Here is a 14,979-nt window from a genome sequence, read left to right on the forward strand (position 1 = left end):
AAGCAATTTGCAGTATTCAGCTGAGGTTTTGTCTGCATGCACTCACATGTTGGAAGGTCTACATCCAGACAAGATAATATCCTAAATTATTGTCAAAAAAACAATTATTCTCTTAACTTATTTGTGTGATCATACTGTGCACTGAATCTGCTAACTTCCCATTTTGGAAATGATTCCCTACGTGACAAGCGCTAAAGCGTTTGAAAGACATAATAAGATTGGCAAAATTAAATTTTTGTATTTCCATAAAATCAGCCTGAAAGTCCACATTTGGAAGCGAACCAACAATCTACATAAGAGATTTGTGGAATGTAGGTCTCAGGGTGAAAGAAAAAAATAACATTTTAAAAAACCTTCTTTAAATTTTAGTACAGAACACTGGATGGGCCCACTTAGCAATATCATCCCTCTGCCTTCTTTTACTGAAGAGCAAGACCAAGAAAATAAGCATGAATGATGGTTCAGTTTTCATATAGAGATACTGGGCCAGGACTTGCATATGACCATGGGCTGCATAAAAGCACGAATGATTAAGCTAGAATATGTGCCACATGGTGCTTGATTACCTTTATTGTTGCATGCTTCACATGGAGGCCGCCTGCCTTGGTGTTGGAGGGCTGTCTCTGTGTGTCAGTGAGTGGACAGGAGGGTGGAAAGGGGCTTGGTTTGCCGTTACCGTTGCCGTTGCTCTGCTGAACATTGTGAGCATGCTACAACGGAACTGGAACGTGTGGCGACACCTGTGGGCCTCCCCCAGCTCATCCTTAGGTTGTGTTGGCTGTTAACACAAACGATGCGTTTCTGTACATGTGATAAATAAAGGAACTTGATCTGACCTGAACTCCTCAAGACAGTAATTCTGTGTCAATGAAGTTTATTGACAAGCTGCATCTCCATCTGGTATGGGAGCAACCGAACATCGGACCGGAAGTCCCTACAAAGGACTGTGAGAACGGCTGAGAGGATCATAGGGGTTTCCCTGCCATCCATCAGTGCTGCATACCCAGTACCCTTAGATCAAGGATCCCACTCATCCATCCAGCATCTTCTTTGACTTTCTACCATCAGACAGGAGACTCTGAGGTATAAAAACATAAAGTTTCTTCTATTGGGCCATTAGGCTTCTGAACTCCCTGCCACATCGCATTTAAAGTGTCACCAGTTAATCTGTTCTGTACCTGACAATATTTAATTTATGCACCTTACTTCCTTTACTTATCTGTAATTCACTTGTAGATTTAATTTTTATTGTGTGTTATGTGTACTACAGGTATACCCCGCTTTTCGAACGTTCGCTTTACGAAACCTCACTGTTACGAAAGACCTACATTAGTTTCAGAAGGTGTTTTCACTGTTACGAAAAAAAATTCAGCGCGCGAAAAAAATCAGCGTGCGATAAAAGGCAGAGCGTGCCCCGAGCAGCCGCTCTCCCCCGGATTTGGAACGGCATTCTCACCGGCATTGCTGAAACACGAGCCTGTGAGCAGCTGTTTGCAAGATGAGTTCTAAGGTATCGGAAAAGCCTGAAAGAGCTCGTAAGGGTGTTAGACTTACAGTAAAACTAGACATAATTAAGCATTTTGATTGTGGTGAACGAAGTAAGAACAACATGAGTTTGGCTTGTGGAAGCTGACGAACATGATGTTGAAGAGGTTTTGGCATCCCATCACCAAGAACTGACAGATGAAGAGCTGATGCAATTGGAAGAAAAAAGGATAACAATCGAAACCGAATGAGTAATGATAAAGTACGACTTTAGTTTTGAAATGGTACGTCGGTTTAGGAGATATTTGCAGGATGGTTTGAGTCCTTATTAAAGAACTGTGTGATAGAAAAATGAGCGAGGCTCAGCAGTCAAGCAAGCCTTCCACATCAGCCACAGCGGACGACGAACCTCGACCTTCGACATCGAGGCAGGCAGAGACAGAAGAAGATGAGCAGCCTGCTCTAATGGAAAGAGACGACGAGATGACACCCCAGTGTCCTTACCACCCCAAAACCCAGGCCACGGACAGATACCGATTTGCGGAAAATGCAACAGTAGCCGGGACGCACATAGCACATCTTTAAGAAAAAAGCCGAAATAAACAAGCGAATTAATTAGGTGCCGCCGACACGTAATTGTCGGCCCAGATCAGAGACGACGCAATCGGAAATCAGCACTGATCTGGGCTGACAATTACGTGTTGGGCAGCACCTAATTAATTAGCTTGTTTATTTTGGCTTTTTTCTGAAAGATGTGCTATGTGCCTCCCGGCTACCGCTGGACCCCAGCGTGCTTCGCGGCAATGTATCGCTCGGCGGCCTGGAGGGTGGGGGACCACTGCACCACCCAAACTCCGACTCAGCCTAACACACCATCATCAGTGTGCTCGGCGCTGTCCCAATTCCGGTAAGTGATACTACACCGTACATACATTATTTCTACTTTATATCAGCTGTGTATTTTTGCGTGTTATTTGGTATGATTTGGCAGCTTCATAGCTTAAAGGTTACTGGAGAGAGTGTTCTTGCCAACAGCGCTTGCGTGAGATTTTCTGCCGACGGTGCTTGTGTGAGATTTTCGCTACGGAGAACAGTTCAGTAATGATTGTGGAAAAGTATTTCTACTTTATATAGGCTGTGTATTTATCATATCATTCCTGCTTTTACTATATGTTACTGTTATTTTAGGTTTTATGTGTTATTTGGCATGATTTGGTAGGTTATTTTTGGGTCTGCGAACGCTCACAAAGTTTTCCCATATAAATAAATGGTAATTGCTTCTTTGCTTTACGACATTTCTGCTTACGAACCGTTTCATAGGAACGCTCTACCTTCGGATGGCGGGGGGAACCTGTACTGTGCTTTACACCCTGGCTGGAGAAACATGTAAATAGTTAAACGACAATAGTTAAACTTGACTTGATTTATTTTTAAAGCTATGCCGGCAATTTTTAGGTAACTTTGCAGCAAGAAATAACAGAAAATATGATGTTTGCTCAGCATGTTCTCTTACCGTAATGCAAGGGTGAAAATAGCTGTTAAAGTGTCTTTTGACAGAGATGGTTTGAATCTTGCTAGCCCATTTGTTAATAATATCTAGGGATAAACACACAACAAAAAACATAAATACTCACTATACCACATATGAATGTCACATACTATAAAAATAAGCCTTAATTATTCAGACATGGAAACATCAGTCAACTTCAGTCTGAGCTCTTGTATTAAGATTAACTACTCATAAACACCAGCAACATGTCTTGGGATACTTGTTGGTCATTATACATCGCAACTTAACAAAAGATATTGTCTTATATTCAGGAAGTAGGATGCAACTGTTTGAAGGCATGGTCCATGTCTTGTAGCATCAAGTAATTTCACTTCTGTAGGTTGCCAAGGAATATTCTTTGGAATTTTTCGAATTGAATTGAATTGAATGATTTTTATTGTCATTATACATAGGTACAATGAAACTCTGTTTGGCTTCCTCTCAGGCAATTAAATAAAGCAGTAGATAAAAACAAGACAGTAACAGAAAAACAGTATTAAATAGATAAGTTGCAGAAAATTAGTTACAGCAGCACCATAATATCACAGTAATGCACAAAGTGCCGTTAGTGCAAGTTTTTGAGTCCTTGTGTATGCTCACAGTTTCAGTCGTTGTTCTGTGGAAGCTTAACGATGGTTTATTAATCAGACATCCAGCTAACAAATGATAATCCCGATCCAAATGTTAACAACACACTGTTTGCTGAATTTTTGCACATACCACCAGGTTCATGAATAGTTATTACCCCTCAACCATTAGGCTCTTGAATCAAAGGGGATAACTTCACTCAAATTCATTTGCTCCATCACTGAAATGTTCCCACAACCAATGGACTCACTTCCAAGGACTTTTCATCTCATGTTCTTGATATTCATTGATCTTTTTTTATTATTCTTTCTTTCTTATTGTATTTGCAAAGTTAGTTGTCTTTTGCACACTGGTTGAATGCCCAAGTTGGTGTGGTCTGTCATTGATTATTCATTTACAGAGATACAGCACAGAATAGAACCCTTCTGACCCTTTGAATTGGACCACCCAGCAATCCCCCGTTATTACCCCAGCCTAATCACAGGACAATTTACAATGACCTTACAGCAGTGGTGGGAATTGAACTGGGGTCGCCTGTACTGTAAAGTGTTGTGCTAACCACTATGCTACTGGCCCACCCTGAGATTCCTATAGATGTATTGAGTATGCCCAAAAGAGAATGATGACATAGTAGATGTACTGTGATGATAAATTTACTTTGCACATACCTGCAGCACTGTGTAATATCCCTTTTGATTGAGATGTCCCATGATGTTAGCACAAATATGATTCATGGCAGGTCTCATGGCTTCTCCTGTCATCAAGAGAAACCAATGATATTGGCAACCTGGATCATTAAGTTCCAAATCTCTACTCTATTCCAAAAGAATTATATTTTAATGCTGTTAAAAATTGAAAATTAACTGGTTTACCGAAACAGGAATACAAATGATCAACTCTATATTGAATATGCCAATGGTTGAAATTAGATAAATGTTCTGTACTAGAGATGCAACTATGTACTTGAATTAGGTAATGATGATCAGGAGATCAGTGACCCAAATGCCCTTGGAAAGAAAGAAGAACTTAAAACTGAATTTTCACTGCTAAATATACCCTCCTTATCTCTGCTGGAATTACTTGTGTGGGCACTAGACAAAAAGATATATCTGACAAATATATTGGAGGTTTTCCCAAAGAGGTAAGATAAGGACATGGTAGAGGACATTATCTATGTGGACTTTAGCATGGATATGCACATACATACAGTGGTATGCAAAAGTTTGGGCACCCCTGGTCAAAATTTCTGTTACTCTGAATAGCTAGGCGAGTAAAAGATGAACTGATTTCCAAAAGGATGACACATTTCTTTAATATTTTAAGAAAGAAAACTTTTTTATTTCCATCTTTTACAGTTTCAAAATAACAAAAAAGGAAAAGGGCCCGAAGCAAATGTTTGGGCACCCTGCATGGCAGTACTTAGTAACACTGAATTCTATTTTAACTTCATCAGTCCACAGGACTCGTTTCCAACATGCATCAGGCTTGTTTAGATGTTCCTTTGAACCTTTTGAATAGAACTTTTTGGTTGCAATGAGCAAAGCTATGTTTGGAGAAAAAAGGGTGCAGAATTTCATGAAAAGAACCCCTCTCCAATTGTTAAGCACAGGGGGTGGATCGATCATGTCTTGGGCTTGTGTTGCAGCCAGTGGCACGGGGAACATTTCACTGGTAGAGAGAAGAATGAATTCAATTAGATACCAGCAAATTCTGGAAGTAAACATCACACCGTTTGTAAAAAAGCCGAAGATGAAAAGAGAATAGCTTCTACAACAGGATAATGATCCTAAACACACCTCAAAATCCAAAATGGGCTACCTCAAGGGGCGCAAGCTGAAGGTTTTGCCATGGCCCTCACAGTCCCCTGACCCAAAAACATCATCGAGAATCTGTGGATAGACCTCAAAAGAGCAGTGCATGCAAGACGGCCCAAGAATCTCACAGAACTAGAAGCCTTTTACAATGAAGAATGGGCGAAAATCCCCCAAACAAGAACTGAATGACTCTTAGCTGGCTACAAAAAGTGTTTACAGGCTGTGATACTTGCCAAAGGGGGTGTTACTAAGTACTGACCATGCAGAGTGCCCAAACATTTGCTTCGGGCCCTTTTCCTTTTTTGTTATTTTGAAACTGTAAAAGATGGAAATAAAAAAGTTTTCTTGCTTAAAATATTAAAGAAATGTGTCATCTTTAACTTTATGCCTTTTGAAAATCAGTTCATCTTTTGCTCGCTTAGCTATTCACAGTAGCAGAAATTTTGACCGGGGTGCCCAAACTTTTGCATATACATATATATACACACGCACACACACACACACACACACACACACACACACACACACACACACACACACACACATACATACACAGAAAGGTTAGATCAGGTGGAATCCAGGAACAATTAGCTAAACTAGATTCATTACTCGGTTGACGGTAGGAAGCAGGAAGACTGCTTCTCAGACTGTGATTAGCAGTGTGTCACAGGATCTGCGCTGGGATGCTTGTTGTTGATTAATGATTAAAATCATATGCATAAATAATGAAGGTACACAGCATAGTTATTAAGTTTGCAGATGATACTATAACATAGCTGATATTATAGCCAGTGAAGAAAGTTCTCAAAAATCACAAATTACCTTGATCAGTTACGTAAGTGGGCCAAGGATTGGCAAATGGCTCTCAATTTTGTTCAGTGCAAGGTTTTGCATTTTGGTAAGACAGGTCAGGGTGGGACTTACATAGCAAATGGTAGAGCCCTAAGGAGTGTTGCACAGAGGGTCCTAGATGTACATCATTTTCTGAAAGTGCTGTCACAGATAGGGTGATGAAGAAAACAACTGGTATTTTGGCTTTCATCAGTCAGAGCACTGAGAAGAAGAATGGGAATGTTACGTTGCAGTTGTACAAGACAGTGGCAAGACTGTGCACAGTTTTGATCACTTCGTTGTTATGGGAAAGACATCATTAAGCTGGAATGAATGAAAGGTTCATGAGAATGTTGCCAAGACATGAGGCCTGAGTTAATAAGGATAAGTTAAGCAGGCTAGGACATTATTCCTTGGTAGTGTAGCAGATAACATAACACTTTGCAGCACCAGTGATCTGAGTTCAATTCCCATGCTGTCTGTAAGGAGGTTGTACATCCTCCCCATGACCTTGTGGGTTTCTTCCAGGTGCTCATACAGGCTAAGCTTTGAATGAGGCATGATCTTATAGATATGTATAAAATCATGGATGGCATCCGTTAGTCTCGCAAGACCATGGATCTGCACCTGGAAAGTCTTGCTTCAGTCTCTCCAGGGCGCAGGCCTGGGCAAGGTTGTATGGAAGATTGGTAGTTGCCCGTGCAGCAAGTCTCCCCTCTCCACGCTACCGATGTTCTCCAAGGGAAGGGCAAGGGCCGATACAGTTTGGCACCAGTGACGTCGCAGGAGTTGCCAGAGCGAGGTTGAAAGCAACGTCGGACTGCCTTAGGGACTCCAGCTCCGGATTTGTCCTCAGCATTTACTCCCGAAGCCATTCCCATAAGTGGGTATGGCCGCAAGGCAGCAGAGGTTTGAAATCAGAGTTTTCCCTCTCTTAGATGACTGCCTTCCCAGGCTGACAAGCTCCATCTACTCGAAGCACTGGTTTTAAGGTGCCAGGACCCGCTTTCGCCCCTTCTCCTGTCAGTAGAAACAGTTCCGCCGGGCTTAGAGGCTAAGCCACACAAGAAGGCCAGGAGTTGGACTTGGTTGTCAGAGGCTATTTGAGGCACATGCCGTGAGGAGCACTTTTAGTTAGTGGGAGCTTGTCCCCAATACCACTCCTCGGCTTGATGTTTTCACAGGGAAAGAGAACCAAAAACCAGAGAACATAGCAATCTTACATCTGTAAGTTTTAAAACCATAGGACTTGTGTCAGTCCCTCATTATGACTTGTGCTTCAAGGAAAATTGGACAGGTGTTGGGGTTTGCTGTTGATTTTCTTTTGCCCTTTGACATTTCTGAGGAATTGCTTATTTTACACAAAGTGCTCTCCTATCATTGGAATTGAAAACAAGTACTTGCTCTATAGCAATAGTTGATTGTTACCATTATCTTCCACTCCTTGTTAACAAAGTTCTAAACAATGTGACTTTTTTTGAATAAAAAGTATGATCTTGCTCACACAGAAGATTTTTTTAATGTAACATACTCCATTTTCCTGAACTGTTTTAATTTGAAACTATTGATTTATGTTAGATGACATTTTCACACACATTATACATCTTGTGCTTATCCAAATGCTCATTAGTAATTTGGTAAAATACAGCTAATGGTGAAAAAGAGCAACTGAAACAGTGCACATTAGAAATACTCAGTGGCAGAGCAGCATCTGCAGGGACAGAACAGAGCAAGCATTTCACATCAACATTTTGATGAAGTGTTATCAAGCTGAAATGCTAACTCCTTCCTTTTTCAGATGCTGCCTGACCTGCTGGGTGCTGAAAACATTTTCCATTTATATTGTTAGTTTTCTTCAAGTTTGAATGCAGATGGGTATTGTCAGCAACATTTGCAATATCAAAACTGAGTCTAACACGCATAGAGTCAGAGAATAACACAGTACAGAAACAGGCCTTTCGGCCCAACTTGTCCATGCTGACTAAGGTGCCCACCACAGCCAGTCCCACTTGCTCACATTTGGTCCATATCCCTCTAAACTTCTCCTATCCAAATTTCTTTTGCTCAATGAATTTTGCCACTGACCTTTTCCCCTCAGTATTTTCCAGTTCGAGGCATCTGTGAATGTGGTCAGCATGCTGAGACACAATGTGATGAACTTGAAGTCCAGCAGAACATCTGGCTGTAAAAAGTAGAAATATTTCCAGCCTGTTATACAAATCCACAGGATACCTTGTCATAAAAAGAAACAGGATTTCAAGCCACTCCAAATTCTGGAGCGCAACACTTTTACTGTCATGATGAAAAAGGTTTTAAGTTTAAATGCATTGACAAAATTTACTTAAGCTAATGCTCCCATTGATTTTAGCTGCAAAGCAATACAAGTTCAAAGTAAAATTATTATCATTGCACATACTGTATATGTCACCATGCACTACCTTGAGATTCATTTTCTTGCAGGCATTCACGGAAAAACAAAGCTATACAGTAGAATCAATGAAGCACTGCATGCAAAGACTGGCAAACAACCAATATGCAAAAGACAGTAGACAGACAGTACTGAGAACATGGGGCCTTGAAAGTGAGCCTGTAGGTTATGGAATAAGTTCAAAGTTTGGCTGAGTGAAGTTATCCCCGCTGCTTCAGAAGCCTGATAGTTATAGAGTATTAACTGTTCCTGAATCTGGGGGGGTTTCTCCTGTACCTCCCTCCCGATGGTAGCAGTGAGAAGAGAGCATGGCCTGGATGACAGGGGTCATTGCTGATGGCAATAGCAGTCCATTACACATCAGTGTGCTAACTGCAACTTCGTTCCTGACAGTAGACTGTATAAATGTAAGTGACAAGCTCTGTGAGCAAGACGATCATTTATTAAAATAACAGGAGCATTTAGCTCAGTGGATCAGACAGTTCTGCAAGGAATGAAAAAACAAAACCTCTTTCATTAAAGACTCAGCTTCAAAGTTTAAAGTTTGAAGTAAATTTTATCATCAAATTACACATATGTCACCATATACAACCCTGAGGTTCATTTTCCTGCAGGGATACTCAGCAAATCTGCAGAAAAACTATAACAGGGTCAACTCTGGTTCCTCTCCTGAAGTTCATCTGATGAAATACTATTGGTTACACTTAGTCATTTAAAAACAAACATTTCATTTACTGCTTTCTAATCACACGCACTTCTCTCCATACAGTCAGAGATTCAAAATGAAAGGATTCAATTTACCTTTAGCTGCTTTAGAAATTCACAACAGAGCCAGAGTAGGTCTTTCACTTGTTTGATCCACAGCAGGGTGAGGTCTTTGGTGAGTGCTATTGAGACATACCATACCTGAGAATAAATGAAGAATCGTGAAACTTAATAGATTTTAAATGGCAATAATGATCTGGCCAGTCCCAACAGACCCGTTCCGTACCCTTGTCTTGCCCTGGTTGGAGTACACAATGTTCCAAAAAAGCTGCAAAATAAGCTCCAGTGAAAATAAAATCATCAGTAAATTTCATGAATTATCTGCACCATTCAACATTCTTGTCAATAGGATTTCAATAATGTGCAAAAGATAATTAAAAGAAATTGTCATATTGGAGCCACCGAGCACTACAGCATGGAAACAAACCCTTCGCCCATCTAGTCTATACCAAACTGCTTTTCTGCCTAGTCCCACTAACCTACACCCAGAACATACCCCTCCCATCCATGCACTAATCCAAATATTGAAATCAACTCGTTCCACACTCTCACCCACCTCTGAGTGAAGCAGTTCCCTCTCAGCTGCTCCTTTAACATTTCACCTTTCACCTCTAGTTCTCATCTTACCCAATCTCAGTGGAAAAAGCCTGTTTGCATTATCCCTATCTATACCCATCATAACTTTGTACACGTCTGTCAAATCTCCCGTCATTCTCCGACGCTCCAGGGAATAAAGTCCAAACCTGCTCAACCTTTCCCTATAACTTAGGCCTTCAAATCCTGGCAATGTCCTTGTACATTTTCAGACCTCCCACTCTGCAAAACTCATTTCAGGGATGTAGTACCATCAATTTGCAGGAGACTCCCAGAACTTCCGGGAGAGATGGAATGTCTGCAATAGAGTAGCTCCTTCGCAACTACCAGCTAGTTTAAATAACGTTAGCTATGCTAATGAACGAATGACACCTGTTAAACTCACCTCAACATGTCTTTTACAGTCTTAACTCACCATGGGCAATAGAAAAGTCACTGTTGCAAACAGTGCAGCGAGCAACACTGTCATTATTTTGACCCCTATTAGGCAGGGGTACACTTTAGTGTAGTCTGGGGTGACATACGTTTTATATTTTCTTTTTTTGGAACACTCTGCCATGGCGCGCGCTCTCTCACTCTTGCGCTCCCTCTCTCTCTCACGCTCGCTCTCTCTTGCCCTCTCTCTCGCTCGCTCTCCCTTGCTCTCTCTCTCGCTCGCTCTCAAAAAAATTGATTTCCAGGATATTGTATATAATTTGCAGGCATCAGGGAGCCACTATCAATATGTGGGAGACTCCCGGAACTTCCGGGAGAGGTGGGATGTCTGCATTTTCCTACTCAACCTTTCCCTGTAACTCAGGCCTTCAAATCCTGGCAATGTCCTTGTACATTTTCTCTGTACTATATTGTATTTGCTTGAAGACAGATAAATATCCAACAACCATTGTATATTTCTCATTCACAAATCAAAATAGCAAAACAAAAAGGAAGGTTACAGACAGTCACCAGTACTTAAAACAGTACATATAAATGTTTTGCACAATTTTAAATACATTGGTTTAATTTTTCTCCTAGTTTCAGTAGAATAAGTGAGACAACTTTGATTACCAAATCTGTTTAGTTCTCAGTTTTTATGGCCAATTGGCAGCTCCTGGAATGGAGTCTACAACCACATTACCACAGATCACCACATTATAGAAGAGACATGATTGCACTGGAGAAGTGCAAAGGAGACCTTTGTTCAAATTGTTCAGGGAGGTGCAGAGTTGCCAGAATTTGCAGGTTCAAAATTCAAAGTACATTTATTTTCAAAGACTGTATAAATTATACAACCTTACATTATTTGTCTCCTCACAGGCAGACATGAAACAAAGAAACCCACAAACAAACCCCATATATATATAATCTACTTTTCGTGATTTTTATTAACGACCTGGCTGTGGGGGTAGAAGGGTGGGTTGGCAAGTTTGCAGACGACACAAAGGTTGGTGATGTTGTAGATAGTGTAGAGGATTGCCGAAGATTGCAGAGAGACATTGATAGGATGCAGGAGTGGGCTGAGAAGTGGCAGATGGAGTTCAACCTGGAGAAGTGTGAGGTGGTACACTTTGGAAGGACAAACTCCAAGGCAGAGTACAAAGTAAATGGCAGGATACTTGGTAGTGTGGAGGAGCAGAGGGATCTGGGAGTTCGTGTCCACAGATCCCTGAAAGTTGCCTCACAGGTGGATAGGGTAGTTAAGAAAGCTTATGGGGTGTTAGCTTTCATAAGTCGAGGGATAGAGTTTAAGAGTCGCGATGTAATGATGCAGCTCTATAAAAGTCTGGTTAGGCCGCACTTGGAGTACTGTGTCCAGTTCTGGTCACCTTACTTATAGGAAGGATGTGGAAGCATCGGAAAGGGTACAGAGGAGATTTATCAGGATGCTGCCTGGTTTAGAGAGTATGCATTATGATCAGAGATTAAGGGAGCTAGGGCTTTACTCTTTGGAGAGAAGGAGGATGAGAGGAGACATGATAGAGGTATACAAGATAATAAGAGGAATAGATAGAGTGGATAGCCAGCGCCTCTTCCCCAGGGCACCACTGCTCAATACAAGAGGAGATGGCTTTAAGATAAGGGGTGGGAAGTTCAAGGGGGATATTAGAGGAAGGTTTTTTTACTCAGAGAGTGGGGTTGGTGCGTGGAATACACTGCCTGAGTCAGTGGTAGAGGCAGATACACTAGTGAAATTTAAGAAACTACTAGACAGGTATATGGAGGAATTTAAGGTGGGGGGGTTATATGGGAGGCAGGGTTTGAGGGTGGGCACAACATTGTGGGCTGAAGGGCCTGTACTGTGCTGTACTGTTCTATGTTCCATGTTCTATATGAAAAAAAGACTAACAAACACCCAATGTGCAGAGAATTAAAAAAAAGCACCATGCCCATAAGAAAAATAAAATATAATAACCCATAAAAAAGACCATCAAAAACCCAATGTGCAATGAAAAAAAGTATCATGCAAACAGTAACCGCAAGCAAATTGCGTTTCAGAACAGAAGTCTGCAAAGAGTCCAAGACCCTTAGTTCAGCGCAGAGCTGACTAAACAACATGGAGCCGCGATCTTGATCAGCCTGCACCTCGCCTCGGGCCCTGACACCTTGACCTTTTCAATCCGGCCCGGCACTTAACTCTCCGTCCGAACAATGGGCTCTGCCACTGGCATATGCCGGGCTTGGCCGCCTCCATTCGGCCTATAAATCTCTGTCCGAACATCATGTTCAGTCGCATCAATACGCTCTAGGGCCTGGACCCCGTAGCTTTGATTTGGCCTGTGCCCGCCCTCTCACGCTCTGCCACACTCTTGGCAACAGGCCCTCCACCTCGCCTTGGTTCTGCCCCAAGTCCAAAGAAAAATTACAGACGATTACTTGTGACGATCGTTTGCCGAAAAAAGTGTAGTTAACAAAGTATTTAGTTGCTTTCCTTGTTTCGTTAGTCACCAGTCAGAAGTCGCTGAGATTCACCAGTGCCATCTTAACCCAGATTATAATATCAGCAACTGGTAATATGAAGAAAAACTGGATCAGATAGAACTGGCTTATTTACATGAGGGCTGAGAGAAGACTTAGTTAAGCTGTATGAAATGTGCAAAATGTGCAAACAGAATTGGTGGGAGGAGAGAGAAGCAGCGCGCCGTGTGTGCGCAGCCCTCCGGTGAAAAATTATATCGTATCCATCAAATAGGGGCCATGGACAATTCTGATTTGATGGAGATGGACGTGAAAGCACAGAGGAACATCTGGAAAAATTTCTGAAACACTCGTTCGCTGCTGTTGTTACTGCGCGGTCGGGAATCTTTCGGAGGGAAGGCCTCAAAGTCCCTGGCTTTGCCTGCTGTTGGCGATCGAGATGGCGCTCAGTACTCGGTGTCGGAGAGCTGATCAGAGCTCAAAGTTTTCAGATGACTCAGAGTTGGACCATGGTTGGGTATGGCAGGGAGAGATTATCTTCCTTCTCCCGTCTGTGTGAGATGTGGGACATTTGAGAGACTTTGAACTTTTACTGTGCTCATGGACTTCTTCATCAAGTTATGGTATTGTTGCACTGTTGTAACTATATGTTATAATTATGTGGTTTTGTTAGTTTTTTTCAGTCTTGGTCTGACTTTGTTTTGTGATATCACACCGGAGGAAATACTGTATCATTTCTTAATGTATGCATTACTATATGACAATAAAAGAGGACTGCGTGTCTTCATAATCTAAAAAGAACAAATAGGAAGGACCGATTTTCATTGGAAAGGTGTCAAAAACAAGAGTCCGTGGTGTAAAACAGAAGATTACTGGAGATTGTTATGTCTGCGCAAAGCAAGAAAGGCAATGGGGTAGTATGATTAACCGTTTCCACTGAGTCACGTTGGTAACAGTACACGTGGATAAGCTACAGTGTGGGAGTTACAAGCTGAGTCCACTGACATGAAAGCACGTGCACTCAAAAGCCCGCACGGAAAGGAGAAAGCCCTCCTCACAAAGGAGGCCCAATCAATTCACTGCGCGATCAATCAGGCCACATGCTCACTTGCTGCATTCTCACAATGGATCTGATATGGTTCAGATAGAAGGAGACATTTTTCCAACCAAACAACATAGAAGTCCGGTACTGATTGCATGAAAAACACTGGCAGAGACAGAAATGCTAAACACATTGAAAGGCTACCTGGATGTGACCTAGGACCTATAGAAAGTACACTGGGAGACAGGATTAGGCTGGAAATCATTTGCATGACCAGCAGCATGGGCACAATGGACTGATTGTCTTGCTTCTGTTTTATCAATTCTAAGAAAATAACTGATATTGGGAAATTAAATGGTTTTGTGTGTCTGTACAACTGTTTCCCCGAGCTGTCGGAAATGCACAGAATGGGTAATACATAACGGAACAGAAAAGCAGCACGGTTGCTTACTGACCTTGGATTCATTCTCTACGTCCATGCTATGAAGGATACAGCGACACAGTTTCTGAAGTCTCTGGAACGGAGTAACAAGTCATTACTGAAATAACCAACACAGTTTTGGAGAAGTATGCCAATGATACAATAATTAAAGAAATTCCCAATTTGCACAAACTGATAAAGGAAGATCAATCACAAAAACGATCAACTTTGGAATTACTAAATCACAGCTTGCAAGTTTAATAAACAAAAAGCGATCCAAACCAGCCTATTGCCCTATTGATTTCTAATTTGACAACAAAAAATATCTTACTTAGCCACTGTAGAGAACAATTCAGAAAACTACATTGGAGTTACAAATGGGGCAGATGGGTAAACAGGGTAGAAATACAGAAAAATTTTATTTTGAAAACTGCAATTAAGTGGTTAATGTTATTAATACTAATTATTAAATAAAAAGTAACCTAAAATAAAAATTCCATGTTATTTAATTAGCTGAAATCCAGCTGCCCTGGCGAAATTTGGCCTCCATTTTCCATATTGTTTGTC

General features: G+C 41.4%; 1 protein-coding gene across 2 annotated transcripts in view; it reads right to left on the reverse strand.

The window, feature by feature from the left end:
- The window catches only part of ube3b (ubiquitin protein ligase E3B), an 80,372-nt gene that overhangs the window by 49,577 nt on the left and 15,816 nt on the right, over positions 1–14,979 (reverse strand). For both annotated transcript variants that reach the window (XM_063034107.1, XM_063034108.1), the window contains 5 exons: positions 14,447–14,506; positions 9,497–9,601; positions 8,353–8,449; positions 4,291–4,376; positions 2,999–3,081 (listed from right to left, as the gene is read on the reverse strand). In XM_063034107.1, coding sequence (XP_062890177.1) covers positions 2,999–3,081; positions 4,291–4,376; positions 8,353–8,449; positions 9,497–9,601; positions 14,447–14,506 — 431 coding nt within the window. The remainder of the gene's footprint in view (positions 1–2,998; positions 3,082–4,290; positions 4,377–8,352; positions 8,450–9,496; positions 9,602–14,446; positions 14,507–14,979) is intronic.

The sequence above is a fragment of the Mobula hypostoma genome, chromosome 27 (assembly GCF_963921235.1).
Source record: "Mobula hypostoma chromosome 27, sMobHyp1.1, whole genome shotgun sequence".
NCBI classification, from domain to species: domain Eukaryota; kingdom Metazoa; phylum Chordata; class Chondrichthyes; order Myliobatiformes; family Myliobatidae; genus Mobula; species Mobula hypostoma.